The sequence below is a fragment of the Melospiza georgiana genome, chromosome 3 (genome assembly GCF_028018845.1).
Source record: "Melospiza georgiana isolate bMelGeo1 chromosome 3, bMelGeo1.pri, whole genome shotgun sequence".
NCBI classification, from domain to species: domain Eukaryota; kingdom Metazoa; phylum Chordata; class Aves; order Passeriformes; family Passerellidae; genus Melospiza; species Melospiza georgiana.
The window spans coordinates 22,886,641-22,900,654 of record NC_080432.1 but is presented as its reverse complement, the minus strand read 5'-3'; the positions used below and the strand labels follow the sequence as shown (position 1 = coordinate 22,900,654).

The 14,014-nt window shown below is 41.5% G+C and overlaps 1 protein-coding gene across 1 annotated transcript in view; it reads right to left on the bottom strand.

Moving 5' to 3' along the window:
- Positions 1 to 2,137: 2,137 nt before the first annotated feature.
- Positions 2,138 to 14,014, bottom strand: part of FSHR (follicle stimulating hormone receptor) — a 79,508-nt gene continuing 67,631 nt past the window's right edge. The window contains 2 exon segments of the mRNA XM_058020708.1: positions 2,138 to 3,526; positions 9,353 to 9,538. Of these exon segments, the coding sequence (XP_057876691.1) occupies positions 2,299 to 3,526; positions 9,353 to 9,538 (1,414 nt within the window). The 3' untranslated portion in view covers positions 2,138 to 2,298.

The following is a 14,014-nucleotide window of genomic DNA, read 5'->3' as shown; positions in this document are numbered from 1 at the left end:
AGCCCATGGGCTAGGAGGCTCAATCCCAGGCCCTGGTCTGACTCTGGGTACAAGACAGAACCCTGCAGGGTCTCTTTTCAGGGATGTTAATTAGAAAAACATATTTAACTGTGTTCTGATTCTGCAAATGTCTGGGCAATGGGTTTGCATGGAGTAGATGGTCTGTATCAAGCTCATGTGCCTGATTTATCTGTGAGAGGATTTATTAGACTGGCTTCTAGACTGCTGTGCTTGTGTTTTCCTGAGCTGCCAGGTCTCATTCTTGGTAAATGAACAGAGCTCAGCCAAAAAATGTGTGACGTGACATGTTGCAAGAATTTTGCATATTTATCATCAAAAGTGGGGTAGTCTTTGCCAAAGAACATCCCTCAATTTTAGGCAAATAATAGAATCAGGACCCTTTAAAAATATAACTAGATTATTTGTCATTTTGGAACATCATCATTCAGTCACTTCCATCGGGATGGGTTTTAATGGCTGCACACCAGCACACAGTATATGACATAAAGCATTGGTGAAAAAAAATGATTCCTCTGAGTAGTCAGATGATCTTCCCGGAGATGAAGTGTCTTTTCCACTTTTCTCTTTCATTCTTCCTTTTCCTGGATCTTGGAGGGAGTGTTACTTGTGTTGAGTAATGAAATTTCCCCCGCCAAAACACACTGTCTTTGATCTCCCCTGTTTTATGCACTAGGGAGCTGATAGTTCCTTCCCTGGCTAGGCTGAATGAATAATCACCTCCTGTTGTTATTCACATAAGATTCAGATGCTGAAATGTGAAACTGATGACAGGGGAAATTATGGATAGAAGCATCAAGATTTGCTACTGAAATTTTATGAGCTGTAGGTAGGGAACATTTAAAGCACATCACATTTAACCATGGAGACTCCAAGCTTTTATAATTTCATGGGGCAGAACTGTGAGTTGTTTGTGAGATGGGAATGAAGCCCAGACTGCTCTCCTGGTGTTTTCTTTATGCCCACATATCCACACACAGACACATAATCAGCATGAGAAAACCCTACCCATCCATGAATTTTGTTGCAATTTGGAATGATGAACCATGCAAAAATTAGATATTCAGATCATGTTAAAACTCTGTACATTCATTGAGATGTTAGTAAAATCCCCTGTAAAATCAGAAAATCTTGATTTAAACTTTTTTCTTTCTTCTTTTTATCTTTTTTTTTTTGGTTGTTATTTTAACATATGCAGCTTGTGATTTATTTCCAATCTGGACCAGCACATAATAATGTGTGCACAAAGGATTTTTTTTTTAGAAGGGAAGGAGAAATCCTAAAAGGAGTATACAAAAAATTAGGATTTCACATGAACTTTTGTGCAGGGATTTAGAAGCCACATCTAATGTCATTGTTCTTTGTGCAGCCCAGGCAGTATAATACACAAATGCTCTTGTATGGCAAACCTGACTCACAGGTCTTGGTGGAGCAGCCCATTGGCCCATGCTGGCATATCCAAGGCTCCCAGACACACAAGTGAATTCAACTTTAATTGTTGTGAAAACAACTTTAAAGAACACCCTTTTTATTATGAGGGGTTTCTCTTGCCCTTGCTCTTTCTTACCTTGAAAACAAAACCTAAACCAAACCAACTCTTTAATACAAACTCAGAAAAAACAGGTTTCTCTGAGCCTGCCAATCTAAACCAACACAAACACCACCCAAAGTGACACTTCTGTGCAGGGTAAGGCAGGTCCACACAGTGTGGAACTGCAAAGATCCAGCATAGCTGGAGATGCCTCCTGCCTCCCTGCTGTGCTCAACAGAAATGGAAACATCACGAGATATTCTCATTCCTAGCAAGCCTGTGCTGGAGGAGGGCTTAAATTGGCCTTCTGTCTCCTGTAACCCCAGGAGATGTGATTAATGAAAAAAGCTAATTATCTGTATTGCTATAACACAATTCACAGGAAAAGAAATTAATTCTACTTTTTTTTTTTTTTTAAACTGTATATAACCGCTACTTAGTTCTCAATAAGCAACTAACAACTCCCTAGAATGAAGGGAATCTCTGCCCGCATGCTGGGAGATACCAGTTTGTGATCTCATTTATTTCTTGAGACAGTTCTACACGAACACTTCAGCACTTTGTTCTTCAAGAACTGATGAAGATGGTATGTCATCTCTGATGATTGTTCATTGAACAAAAATAGGGAATTGGAAAGAATTTTCTTTTCATAAAAAACAAGTTTGCATGCTATGCTGAAGTCATTATTCAAATTCACATACTTGCAAGTGATTAGCACACCGCCTCAGACACAAATTTATGCAAGCATTTCAGTTCAAGTGATTCAGGGGAACTAAAGAATAAATAGTGCCATCACCGTTTTTTGATGCAGGAGGGCAATGGCCATTTCTTGTGTGGAAAGTATGAGCAGACGAGGAGATCTCTGTTCTGTAAATCTGGGCTTGCATTTCACAGCAACCAAATTTGCTCAGGAGAATGAAGAAATCCCTGCGGAAAGTCTTGGTGAAAATGGCGTAGAGGAAGGGGTTAGCGCAGGAGTTGATGGGGTAAAACAAAACCAGCAGGATCTTGGAGTTGGACACCGTGATGAGAGGAACCTTGAGCGAGGCCGATATGGCAAAGAAGGATATTGGTGCCATGCAGAGGAAGTCGGTGAAGATGAGTATGGCCATGCGCTTGGCGATCTTGGTGTCGCTGTTGGAGGAGACGACGTTGGGGTTGCGCACGGTGAAGTAGATGCAGGTGTAGCAGACGCAGATGACCACGAACGCCAGCACGTTCAGCACCAGGAGAAACATAACATAAGCCTGGGCAAAGGGTGTCTCTATATCCATGGGCAGGCAGATGCTGACCTTCATGTAGCTGCTGACCCCGAATATGGGGAGGAGCGCTACCGTGAAGGCAAACACCCAGCCAAAAGCCATGATGGTCACGGCGTGGCGCAGGCGCACCTTGCGGTGCAGCTGCATGGCGTAGGTGATGGTGTGCCAGCGCTCCAGGGTGATCACCGTCAGCGTGTACACCGACAGCTCGCTGGCAAACACCGTGAAAAACCCTGCGGCGTTGCACCCTGCCCCGGTCTGCCAGTCTATGGCATAGTTGTAGTACTGGCTTTTGGTCTGGATGTCTACAGAGGCAATAAAGAGCAGGTAGATTCCTATGCAGAGGTCGGCAAAGGCAAGATTGCACATCAGAAAGCGAGGAACTGTGAGTTTGTATTGACTGCTTATTAAAATAATGAGGACAACAGTGTTCCCAGTAATGGCTAGAATGTTGATGAACCATATCAGGACTCTCAGAATGTTGTATCCCATGATATCTTCACATGGGTTGAAAGCATCAGGTTTGGGAGAGCAGGCTACATTCACTACTTCATTGCATAAACCATAGTCAAATTCATTCTCTGCTGGGTCAAATCCTATGCCATAGTTGGAAATATAATCTTCAGCTGCAGACCTTCTCTGTAGTTTTTTGCCAGGCTTCTCCTCAAAGTCTTGCCTCACCTGAGATATGCTACATATTGGATGCAATTCAGTCCTGAAATTGTAAAAAGAGTGGAGTTGGAAGCTAAGAAACACAGTATGAGGCAAAAAACAAACACAAAATCCTCCGGTTTCCATTAACAGCACAGTTTTTCTGGTTAGCTGATTATATAGATTACCCTGGAGCCTGAAATTAATAGTGCGGCTGGTCCCTATTTATAAAATACTACAAGAACATGTAAATGACTTGGAAACATCATAAACTGCACGGGAAATGAAAAGCTAATGTTTGCCTAACACTCAGGATGCAGCTATCCACCTGGATAACACAGTCTGTAAGAAGCCTCCCTCATCAGAAATGAATTTCTCACCTAAGCTGTCACTGACAAGCATGGGGGCAATGCATGACAATGAACACTGGTGTGACACTGAGCTTTGAGGAATGAGTCAAGTCAGCTAGGAATTCTCAAATTCTCTCTTTTCTAAAGGTTTTGACCACCACCATCTTGTAACTCTGCCAGGGCACAAAACTCCATTTTGTGCTGTTCATTTTTAGTATCTCATATCATATTAGTGATTAGCCAGTAACACAAGTAAATAGCACAAATAAATTCATTCAGGATTCCAGATAATCTCTAGATGACAGATGCCAACCAAAACACAAGGCACAGGAGACCATTTTGCTTAAAAACTGTTTTTTAAAATAAGTGGATTAGGAATCAAGTGAAGTGAAGCAAAACCAAACCAAACTAAACCAAACCAAACCAAACCAAACCAAACCAAACCAAACCAAACCAAACCAAACCAAACCAAACCAAACCAAACCAAACCAAACCAAATCAAACCAAACCAAACCAAAACCAAACTGAATGTTTTAAGGCAAGCAGTAGTTGCTTTTTTTTTCTGTCAGAAAGCATTTTAAAACACTTTAAGATTTTTTAGTAGCACAAGTAAATTCTAGCATTTTTGATAGTTTTGTGTTTGGGTTTATTTTGTAGAGTATTAGCTCTGTGCCCTTCTCTATGCATAGACTACAGAAGAAACAAATATTTTGGCTGATGATAGAAAGATGATCACCTCCAACAAGATCATAGATATCAAGAAATATCAAGTATAAACATGAAATGAACAGTGAGTTTTTACAACAGCTCTTTGGCTGCCTTAGAATTTGGTTGTCCCATTAACTTGCATCCACAGTTTTGGATCTAATCTGAGTTATGGAATAAAATACTTGATGTTTTGTTGTAAAACCAACCCAGTTCAGCTCTGCCTACATTCAGCTACAAGCCAGACTGCAGTTTATATGTGTAATTTCTAGGACAGGACCCCAGCTTATCTTCCACCCTGACTCTGAGTACAGTTGAGAGAAGAACTCTCTAGGCAAGTAAAGTTGAAATTTTTAACAACTGGTAGCAGCCTAAAAGGGAGAATTCTTCTTTGTAACCTAATTTTACCTTTTGACTTTCTGCACTCACTACATCTTCTGAAAATTGAGTTTAAAGGGTCTGCAAGAAAGGAAAACTAATGAAGGTCCAGCACCAGAAGGTGAGGGACATTTCCTATGAGATTCTGAACATCCTCTACCATTATCAATATTTTTTATCTTGCCTGTCAACTGAGTCAGAAAACTGATTTTCTGTGAGGTCAAATATTCACTATGAAGGTCACAGTAGCAATAACAAGGCATTACATTTTGCTCTCCTGTGTTCTACTCGCATAAGGATGAGTGAAGGGTCTAGAGTATTGATCAATATATCAACAGTTCTCTGGCTGAAAGGGAATAAAGGCTTCCAAGGAGCAATAACAGAGAAAAAGTCCTTCATTTTTTAGTGCAACAGGCACTTGGGGGCACTGAAAGCTACAGCAATTGTTGGTTCTTTGAAAATGAACTGAGGGTAATGTTTGTAGCCAATCATTTCTCAGCATGAGGCAAAAATAAAGTTTTTCTAAAATTTTGGAGGCACTGCCTGGATCTAAATATATACCCAGGCAAGAGTGATTTGTAAGGACAATTAAATATTTCTGATGATTACAATTCATTAATTCTTGACTTATTTTTACAGCCTGTGTCCCAAATGAAAGCAGGATCCCAAGGAATAAGGTGCTTGCTCCAGGGAAGGGCAATGGGGAGTGTCCTGCTGGTTTCCTGTACTGGCAGCAGGCAAGATGAAACTCCCAAGGGAAGGAAGAGCCATCCTCTGATACTGACTCTTTGTCATGTCTTTGCCCTCTGTTTCTCACCCTTTGGGCTGTGCAGTGCACTCAGAGCAAGTTAAAACATTATTTCCCAAGGGATGTTTGGGTCCTTGCTTCCTGTTGCCGCCATGGGTGTCATCATACAGTTAATTCATTCCCTCTCTTTGTAAACTTTCCTTACTGTTTAACATTATTTTGCTCAAGTAAACTAGAAGAATAAACTGCAGAAAGGGCAACCTAGAGAACAAAATTGAAATTGGCAGAGTGCTCTGACAAAAATAAACAAAAATTACTACCTTTGTACAAGTTGTTATTTAAGTTGTTATTTTATGCGCCTCGTCTGGATCTGCTGGCAGCAGGATGTTGTGTGCTGAGAAACATGCTCAGCAGAATAAATAGTCTTGACCTGTGTTCTGTAATAAGTCCTATCTCAAGCCAATCATCCTCACCAAAAAGTGCCATTAAGTGAGTTGTGAGCAACTGATAGTATGTTCTTGTGAGATGAGGCCCAAACACCATTCTTGATGCTGCCACATTTTTTGAAAAAGTAGGATTTCAAGTGACAGCTCCTCCAAAGAATAACAATCAAATGTAAGGACAGAGTCATATCAATGCCATTCTTTTGGGCAGAAGGTGATCTTTATGTCAAGGAAAGCCAAAATCTTGCTGAAGTTCCTAATGGCCTATGTCAAGTTGAGGGTTTTAACATCCAGCCTCTGCCCTATCCATACTTCAAGGATATTATTTTCCAGTTACAGAAAAATGTGAAGGGAGTTCAACATACTGTATTAGACTTGTCTTAAGAATGCAGCTTATCATTTCTTAGGCCAGCACCATATTATTCAAACTACAGATCAATATTTAGCACATAATCCTTATTGGAATGAGAAAACAAATCAAAACTGTCTTATGTTTTAATTGTGTTTCTTAGACTGGCAGAACTGTGCTTGATGTAGCATCCTCCAAAAGTTAGAAAGCGCTGTTGCTGTAACAGGTTTCAGCTTTCCGTTATCACCACAGCACCTGTTTGCTGCTGCAGACAGTTTTTGGAGAGGTGATTGAGCATGATCCACTATGGTAACTTATTTTATCTAGAGATTTGAGTGCTGCGGAAGTCTCAAAAAGGGGAAATCAAACATGAACCCTGTCTTAATTCCTTCCCAGAGTTCTCATGTGAACACCAGCTGCTGCTGTGATCCTTAGAAATGCACTTCTGGGGGTGATGAGGATGAGACATCCTTTTTGTACTCCTTGGACTGCCTGGAAGTATTTTGTGAGCCAAATGGCCACAGGGAATGTCCCTCTCCTGTGAATGTGCATGACAAGCCAGGTCACACCAGGGCTCCCACCACCACAATAAATCCCTGCTGCTCTGAGCCAAGCACAGCTCTCACCAAAGGAATATTACACATTGTGTGATCAAGCACTATGCAAAGTATTAATAACTTCTAAACAGCCTGAGCAGCCTTCAGTGAACACGCAGCTTGTGCCAGCTGTCATGAAAACTGCTTTGAAATGAAAGAGGGTGTAGCTACTGTAGCTACTGTATGTGTGACTAATCTCTGCTGAAGTGTATGGTAATACTTTCAGTCTTCAAACCAAACACATGCATCCACTTTCTCTCTCTTTAATCTGGAGAGAGGATCTGAGTTTCACACCAATTTCACTACAAGACACATGACCGTGTGAAAGAAGTGAAAATTTTTAATTATGTTAAAAAAGAAGCTGACAGGAAGGGTTCATCTAGGTAATAGGTTCTCATAATTTTGCATTTATGCCTAATGTTTGGTAGAAAATACAAATGGTAACTGTTAAAGGCATGGATAAATATGCTCAATTCGGTTTTGCTGACCAGCAAGTGGAGTTGTGACCAGACTTGCTCCAGAAGCAGCCCCACCAGGCGTGGTGCTCCAGCCCAGCCCCGAACATCCACACTGGGGCTGTGTGAGCTCTTCACAGCTTTCTTGGCATTTCTTTGCAAAATTACACTTACCCAGGCTGTGCAAAGGGCTCTGTTGTGTTCTCCTTGCCTTCTTGCTAGCCAGGGAAAGGCTGCCAAAAGTGGGGCTGTACTAAGGGGGAATTGAGTGCTGAGGACTTCAATTCCATGTGCGAGTGTGTGGCATGGAAGTTTTTCAAAGCCCAGGTGAGGGGACTAGACACTGAGAGCTTACCACAGGGTCAGGACTATTTCCTCCTGTAGCTTCCCTTCAATAGCAACTGTTACTTTGTTTTTGAAAAGTCCAGTTGCCAAATTTAAGGGCTGGATTCTGGGATTTGGGTCCTGATTAGGCCCAAGCAGCCCAGAAGCCACATAAATACTTTTGAAAATATCAATCAGAGTGATATCAGTGTTCCTTTGCACATCCAGAACTAAGCATGCTTTCACTGGACTCATTGGAAAACAACACTTTGCCACCAGTTCTGGAAGGACTGGACCCATTTCTGCTCAGAAGCCACCAGGCACTGTGTCTGCATAAGACTGCACAAGTGTGTGGGAACATTGTCTGCTGATCAACTGTTCTAGTGAAAACTTAGCATTTTGGACCAAAAATGGATGATGGATTCTGTCAGATACTTCTGTCATCACTACAGTCTCCACCATCACACTTATGCTCTTAACACAGTTTTATAAACACATGTAGATATTTATTAGTTATCAGCAAACTCAGTTATCTTCCCTTGTCTGGAGACAATACAATGCTAAAAGTAAAACAAAGGGCTATTAAAGGGTATTAAAAGAGAAGCTGCTAACAGTTTATGCTTTCTCTGTGTGGTTTTACTTTTCTTTGAAGTTTTATGCCACTTCTGAAGATGTTGTCTTGAATTGTAACAATGGTTCATAATTTGTTCTCTCTCATGGTAAAGTCCAAACCTTTCAGGACATGAAGTGAAGGAAAAATTTCAAACAATACCAAGGGTTTTTGTAGGAAACAGTTCTTCATGTTTTCCAGTGGCACAGATTCAGAAGGTTCATTAACTACTAAACGTGAACGTTTCAAGACTGTGTGACTGAGGTGAAAATACTCAATGAGAATCACTGATACCTAAAGCCTCACTGCAACTTGGTAATGGAAAATAAAAAACATCATGTAAAATTGCTTTTGGAGCCTAAGAAGGCACCTTAGCCTCCCACCCTGCTCTGTTGAGTTGTGTGAAATGGATCTGCTCAGAAAACATGTCCCAAATTGCTGTGAATGTGAACTCAACAGAAAATGTATCTGTGATGCTTGGCTGGGCAGTGCTCCAACTTCAATGAGGCTCTCCAAAAGAAGAGTTTGGGATCACTCAGTGGTCCTGTTGCCCTCCTGGAGTGATGAACAAGTGTTGACCAGCTTCTCTGCAACCACAGCCTTCCCTCCAGTCACCTTCTGAAAGAGTTATCAAATGTTTCCTGGTTAATATCTTCAGTGTGGCTCCAGGCTGGTCCCAGTGAAAGAAGGATTTATGACAGGTGAGGGCAGAGTTGTGCCTGGGGAAGGTGCTGATGCTACCAAAATTTAATAATTCCCTGTGTGCACTGTGTGGCATGCATAAACCTGGACGTATTGTGTATTCATTTATTTCCATCCGTTTACTTACCTGCACTGAAGAGACCTTTTCTATCCACACTTTGAGGAATTTTATTTAATTCACTATCAACTGCTGAAAAGCACCAGAAAGAAAAACAAGTTAAATCACTTACTTTTGTCTTTTCCAGTTAGTAAATGCACAGCAATGGCTAGGATAGGTGAAGTTTGCCTCAATCAAAGATCTAAATTTGCTTAAGTCAGGAAGCTTTTTTAAATTGTATGTAGACCTTGCTCTTAGCTTCTTAATGAGTTCTAATCCATGACTTGGCAGGAAACTGATTTTCGTGCTGGAAATATCCCTTTAAGAAAACATATGAAAATCTTGGTAAAAAGCAAATTTACTGCTCAACAATGGATATGTGTTTTCTACTGTCCTACTCATTCTCTGAGTAGTGACTGGGAACAGATCAGCTGGAAATCAACACCGAAAAGATGATCCAGTGCTAAATTGGGCGTTCCTCCAGCAAACTGAGGTAATATCCATTGCAAACAACAATCAAGTGGTGTTAGTCTGTGAGAACAAAAGAAAAAAAATCCCACAATGTTCTGGATGGAAATTAGCAGGCACATAAACTATTACTGCAATATGATGCTGAGCTTAGTAAATACCCAGAATTGAAGCAATCATCCCATAATACTGTTAAAGGACAGAAAAAATGGCTGATGAAATCACAATATAAGTTTGCTATATGAACATCACATCATGGGAAGGCTGCTGTGGAAAAGGCAATAAACACAAAGAGAGAAGCTCACACGTGGGTACAGGTTGGGGATATCAGATTTTGTACTCATTAGGAAGAAAAACATTAAAGAGAGGCAGGGGTGGCCTTGTTCAGCCTGTTAGGAACAAAAAACTCCCAACAAAACCTTCTTGGATATTTAGAAAACAAATATAGCAGAGACTGAAGCAAAGAAAGGGGCATGACTGCAGGAGTTGGGAGAGATGGGTTTATGTGAAGGCAATTACTGTGGGACAGGCTATCAGAGGCAGTGATGGAATCTGCAGCCATGAATGAACTAAAGGGAGCATTAGGGGGGCTTTTAAAAGGAAACATGTTCTGCATACACTTAATCTTGACTTGTGCAATGCAAGCGAAGAAAGGGAAGAAGGACCAAGGGTGCTCCATCTCCAGGCTAAGAGAAAATCCATCCCCATCGTTCCAGACTGTAGCAGCTGGGGCAAAACATCTCTGCAATTCTCTTGCAGGGACACAAACCATGTCCCTCAGATCATGACAGCCTGACATCAACTCCTCCCTCTGAAGAGCAAAGGTAAAAGTGAATTGCACAAAATCACTCTTCCTCCTTTAAGCCCTGTGCTCTCACAGCCTGAGACTGATCCGGGATGCAGGGTTTGCTGCAGCTGCTCTGCTCCTTATTCTCCAAGAAAAAACCAGATTTCTCCCTAATCAAGGAATTGGACTGACAATATTTGCAGTTTTCTCCATGTCCCCTCAAAGGTACAATTTCCAGTTCATCTTTGACAGTGTGATGTCAGGACATTTTATTTGATCTCTATCACCCAACATGCACAAATTGTTTTTATTATTGCATTATTACAGGAGAGTGGTGCCATGTGAGGGGGAGACCAGGTTTTAGCAGCATGTAATAAAGTTTAGACAGTTACTATGTACCATACACACATTTGCACCTCTGTTCTCTGGTCTAGAAAGCAAAATTAGTACCAGGAAAGGGCTCTATTTGAACACCAGCCAAGACTAAGAAGTTCATAGGCAGATGATGAAGCAGTTTGTAAAACTGGTAAAGAGGATCTTGTGTCCATGCTGTGCCCACAGTTGAGGCTTTACATCCAGGCTCTGAAGGAATGTGCCACCTTCAGCAGCTGGACAATGGGCTGTGGCAGAGAGGAGCAAACACAAATCCCACTCCTGTGCCCCCAACTGGGACTGTGGCTTTTACAGAAGACAGATTGGTGTGTTCCAAAGTGCTATGAACTTCTGCAGGGCAGGCTGAGAGAAGCCACACCTCTCACAGAAGAGGTCCTGAGGTCCTGGGCCTGTTTCTACAGGAGCTAAACCTGGCAGCTGATGAGAAATTTTGGGCCATCGATTTCTACCTTGGACGCTTGAAGAGGCAATTAGGCTGCAATGAGCAGCCTCAATTTTCACTCTGATGCTGATGCTGGCCTCAGTGCTCTGCCTAATGAAAACTGTCACCAGAGTGTGTGCTCATGAGTCAAAAACTAAACAGCAGGTTTCTGCTTAAATCCAGAGACAGCAACTCTCATGGCATCATTAAGAGAATGTGTAACTTCTTAGTTCTGAACAAGAGCAGAGGAAAAAAAATGTTTCCTTTGGCTTGTTAGATAAAAAGCATGACTGCATCCAAATTGGTTTTACACTGTGTGGAAATAAATATGAATAGGGATAGAGCTTAAAAATATCTAAAAGTTTTCTGAATCTTTCATCATCTCTAAATAGTTTCAAAGATATTTAATAGTTTTCCCACAAAGACTTGTTACTTATTGAAGAAACTTTTCTTTTTATGCTCATTATCACACATAAACAGATGTGAGTTAGGGAAAGTGCTTTGCATACCCCGTGGGTTTTTTTTCAGTATGTCTGTGAGGGATAGCTATGGATACACCACTGAAAAGCCCCAAAAAGCAAACACAGACATTGTGCAGGTGCTTTAGTAAATTACTCCACTGAGTTACCACACACACCTCAGCACAGAGGTTCTTTGGGATGCTGTTCTCTAGTTAGAGGCTTGATAAATTAAATAAGCCTGATGGAGAAGATTATAAAGTGGCAGTAGGAAATCAAACCAGAAGGCATCAGCAATTGAAATACGTGTTCTTGTGTTTTTGTTGCTTGGCTGTGACTCATCAGCCTTGGCAGCAGCTGGTGCAGGAACAGCAAAATGAATCTGCCTTCTCCTCCAAACACTTCCCTTTCCCTCTGGGAGTCTCTGTTGGATTAGCAGAAGTACTGACCAGCTGATGAGGTCTGAAAGACACCTACAGAAACAGCAAAAAATAGCTCCTGGAGCAGAAATCAGAGCAGGATAGGCGGACTGGGGAGAACAATTTTCTTCGTGCTTGTATTTAAACTGATCTCTGCTGCACTTCAGGGCTCAGCTGTGGAGCTGGGGATCTGCTGGAGCTCTCCTGCAGCATCCAAATGTGGGACTATCAATGAAGAAAAATTGCAAGGGTGAGATGGGGCACAGCCATGGCTCGCTCTGCACTGAGCCAGGACACAGCCAGAGAACCAAGGACACCAGCAAAGGCTGGTGCAAGCCACTGCAGCTCTGAGAGGAGCTGCAGACCATTAAATGAAACAGTGCAGCTGAAAATTGAAGCTATGAAACTCAAAGTTGGAAAGAGAGTGTATATCTGTGTAGAAGGAATATGTATAGTTGTGGGATTTATTAGCTATTTGATTTACTGGCTTACTGTCAACGCTGAAATCCTTTAACTCAAAATTTGATGTCTTTCCCAAAGAGAGATTCTAATTCAGCCAAGAGCTGTAAGTCTGAGAGAGGAATTAATTTGTGAAACTCTGTAGCCTGCACAAGGCCCATGATTGGTGCTGTCTATTTGTGTTTCTTTTACATTACTTTAATATGATGGATTATAAAATAGAAATTGGCATTAATTGACTCCTTAACACTGGTCCAGGAAGATCAGGAGTTAAACCACCTTGATATTCATTCTATTAGAACACTGCAGTCTGCAACACGGATTTGATTGCAGCAACAGCAAAAATATGATTTGTCCCAGCAAAGATATGATTATGGGTCAATCATTTCCACAAGTGAAAGCACATCCCTGGTGATGGATGAGTAAGAAGGCTCTTCTCTCAGGATCTCAGCCAGGATAAAAAGGTAATTTCCCATCCACACAATAGTGGATGTATTGGTAATGGAACAGAAAACTTTTTACACAAATAACTCAGTGTTAGAAATTGAACTATCAAATGAATCTCAACTACAGGCAAATCAATTTGATAAACCTCCAGAATATGATTGTATCAAGTATAGCTTGCAAAGAAAATGCACTTATTTTTCTCTACAGGAAACAATGATTTCCCAAAGAAGCACCTAAGATACTACTGATTCAAAGATGCTCCAGTGTCAGTCTTTTCCAAGAAAAAGAAGATGCTTTGAAGGAACAATGGAAGTGGAGCAGAATGCAGCAAGCCCAGCTCTTTATATCATAGATGCACTGATCATCACACAGTGGAAAATGAGGCCTTCAGATGAGCTCTGGACTCAATTGAAGGTTAATAATTTTTTCTCCCTCCTCTTCAGATGTGTAACCACTCTAGCATCTGTGCAAAATCTCCCAACAGCTCCAATGACCCTTCTCACTTATTTGGGGTGACTTTTAGCCCTTTCTGGACAACCAGGGTAGATGCAAAGAGAGAAAGGCTCCAATGAATCAGTGAGATGAAAAAGAACCTCACATCCCTCTTGCAGCCCTTACGTGTGGTGGCTTGTGCTCAGAAACACAGGCAGATGTGCAAACTCATATATTTTTGGAGGCTGTGGCAAACTGTGGCTTGAGGCAATGGTGGCTGAGATCCATGAGCATCCTACTGCTGAATTTCTACTGCTGAGTTATTGATTCCCGCCTCATCACTCACCAAGGACATCCTGCTGGAACTGTGTGGGATGTATCTCATACCTATCCCAATCCCCATCCTTGTAGGATGGGAATTTCCTTTCAGAATCAAGCTGCACAGATGCAGGGGCAGATTTTCAGTGGCAAGTAATTCAGATTTCAGCATTAGAACCACTCACCCAGTCTT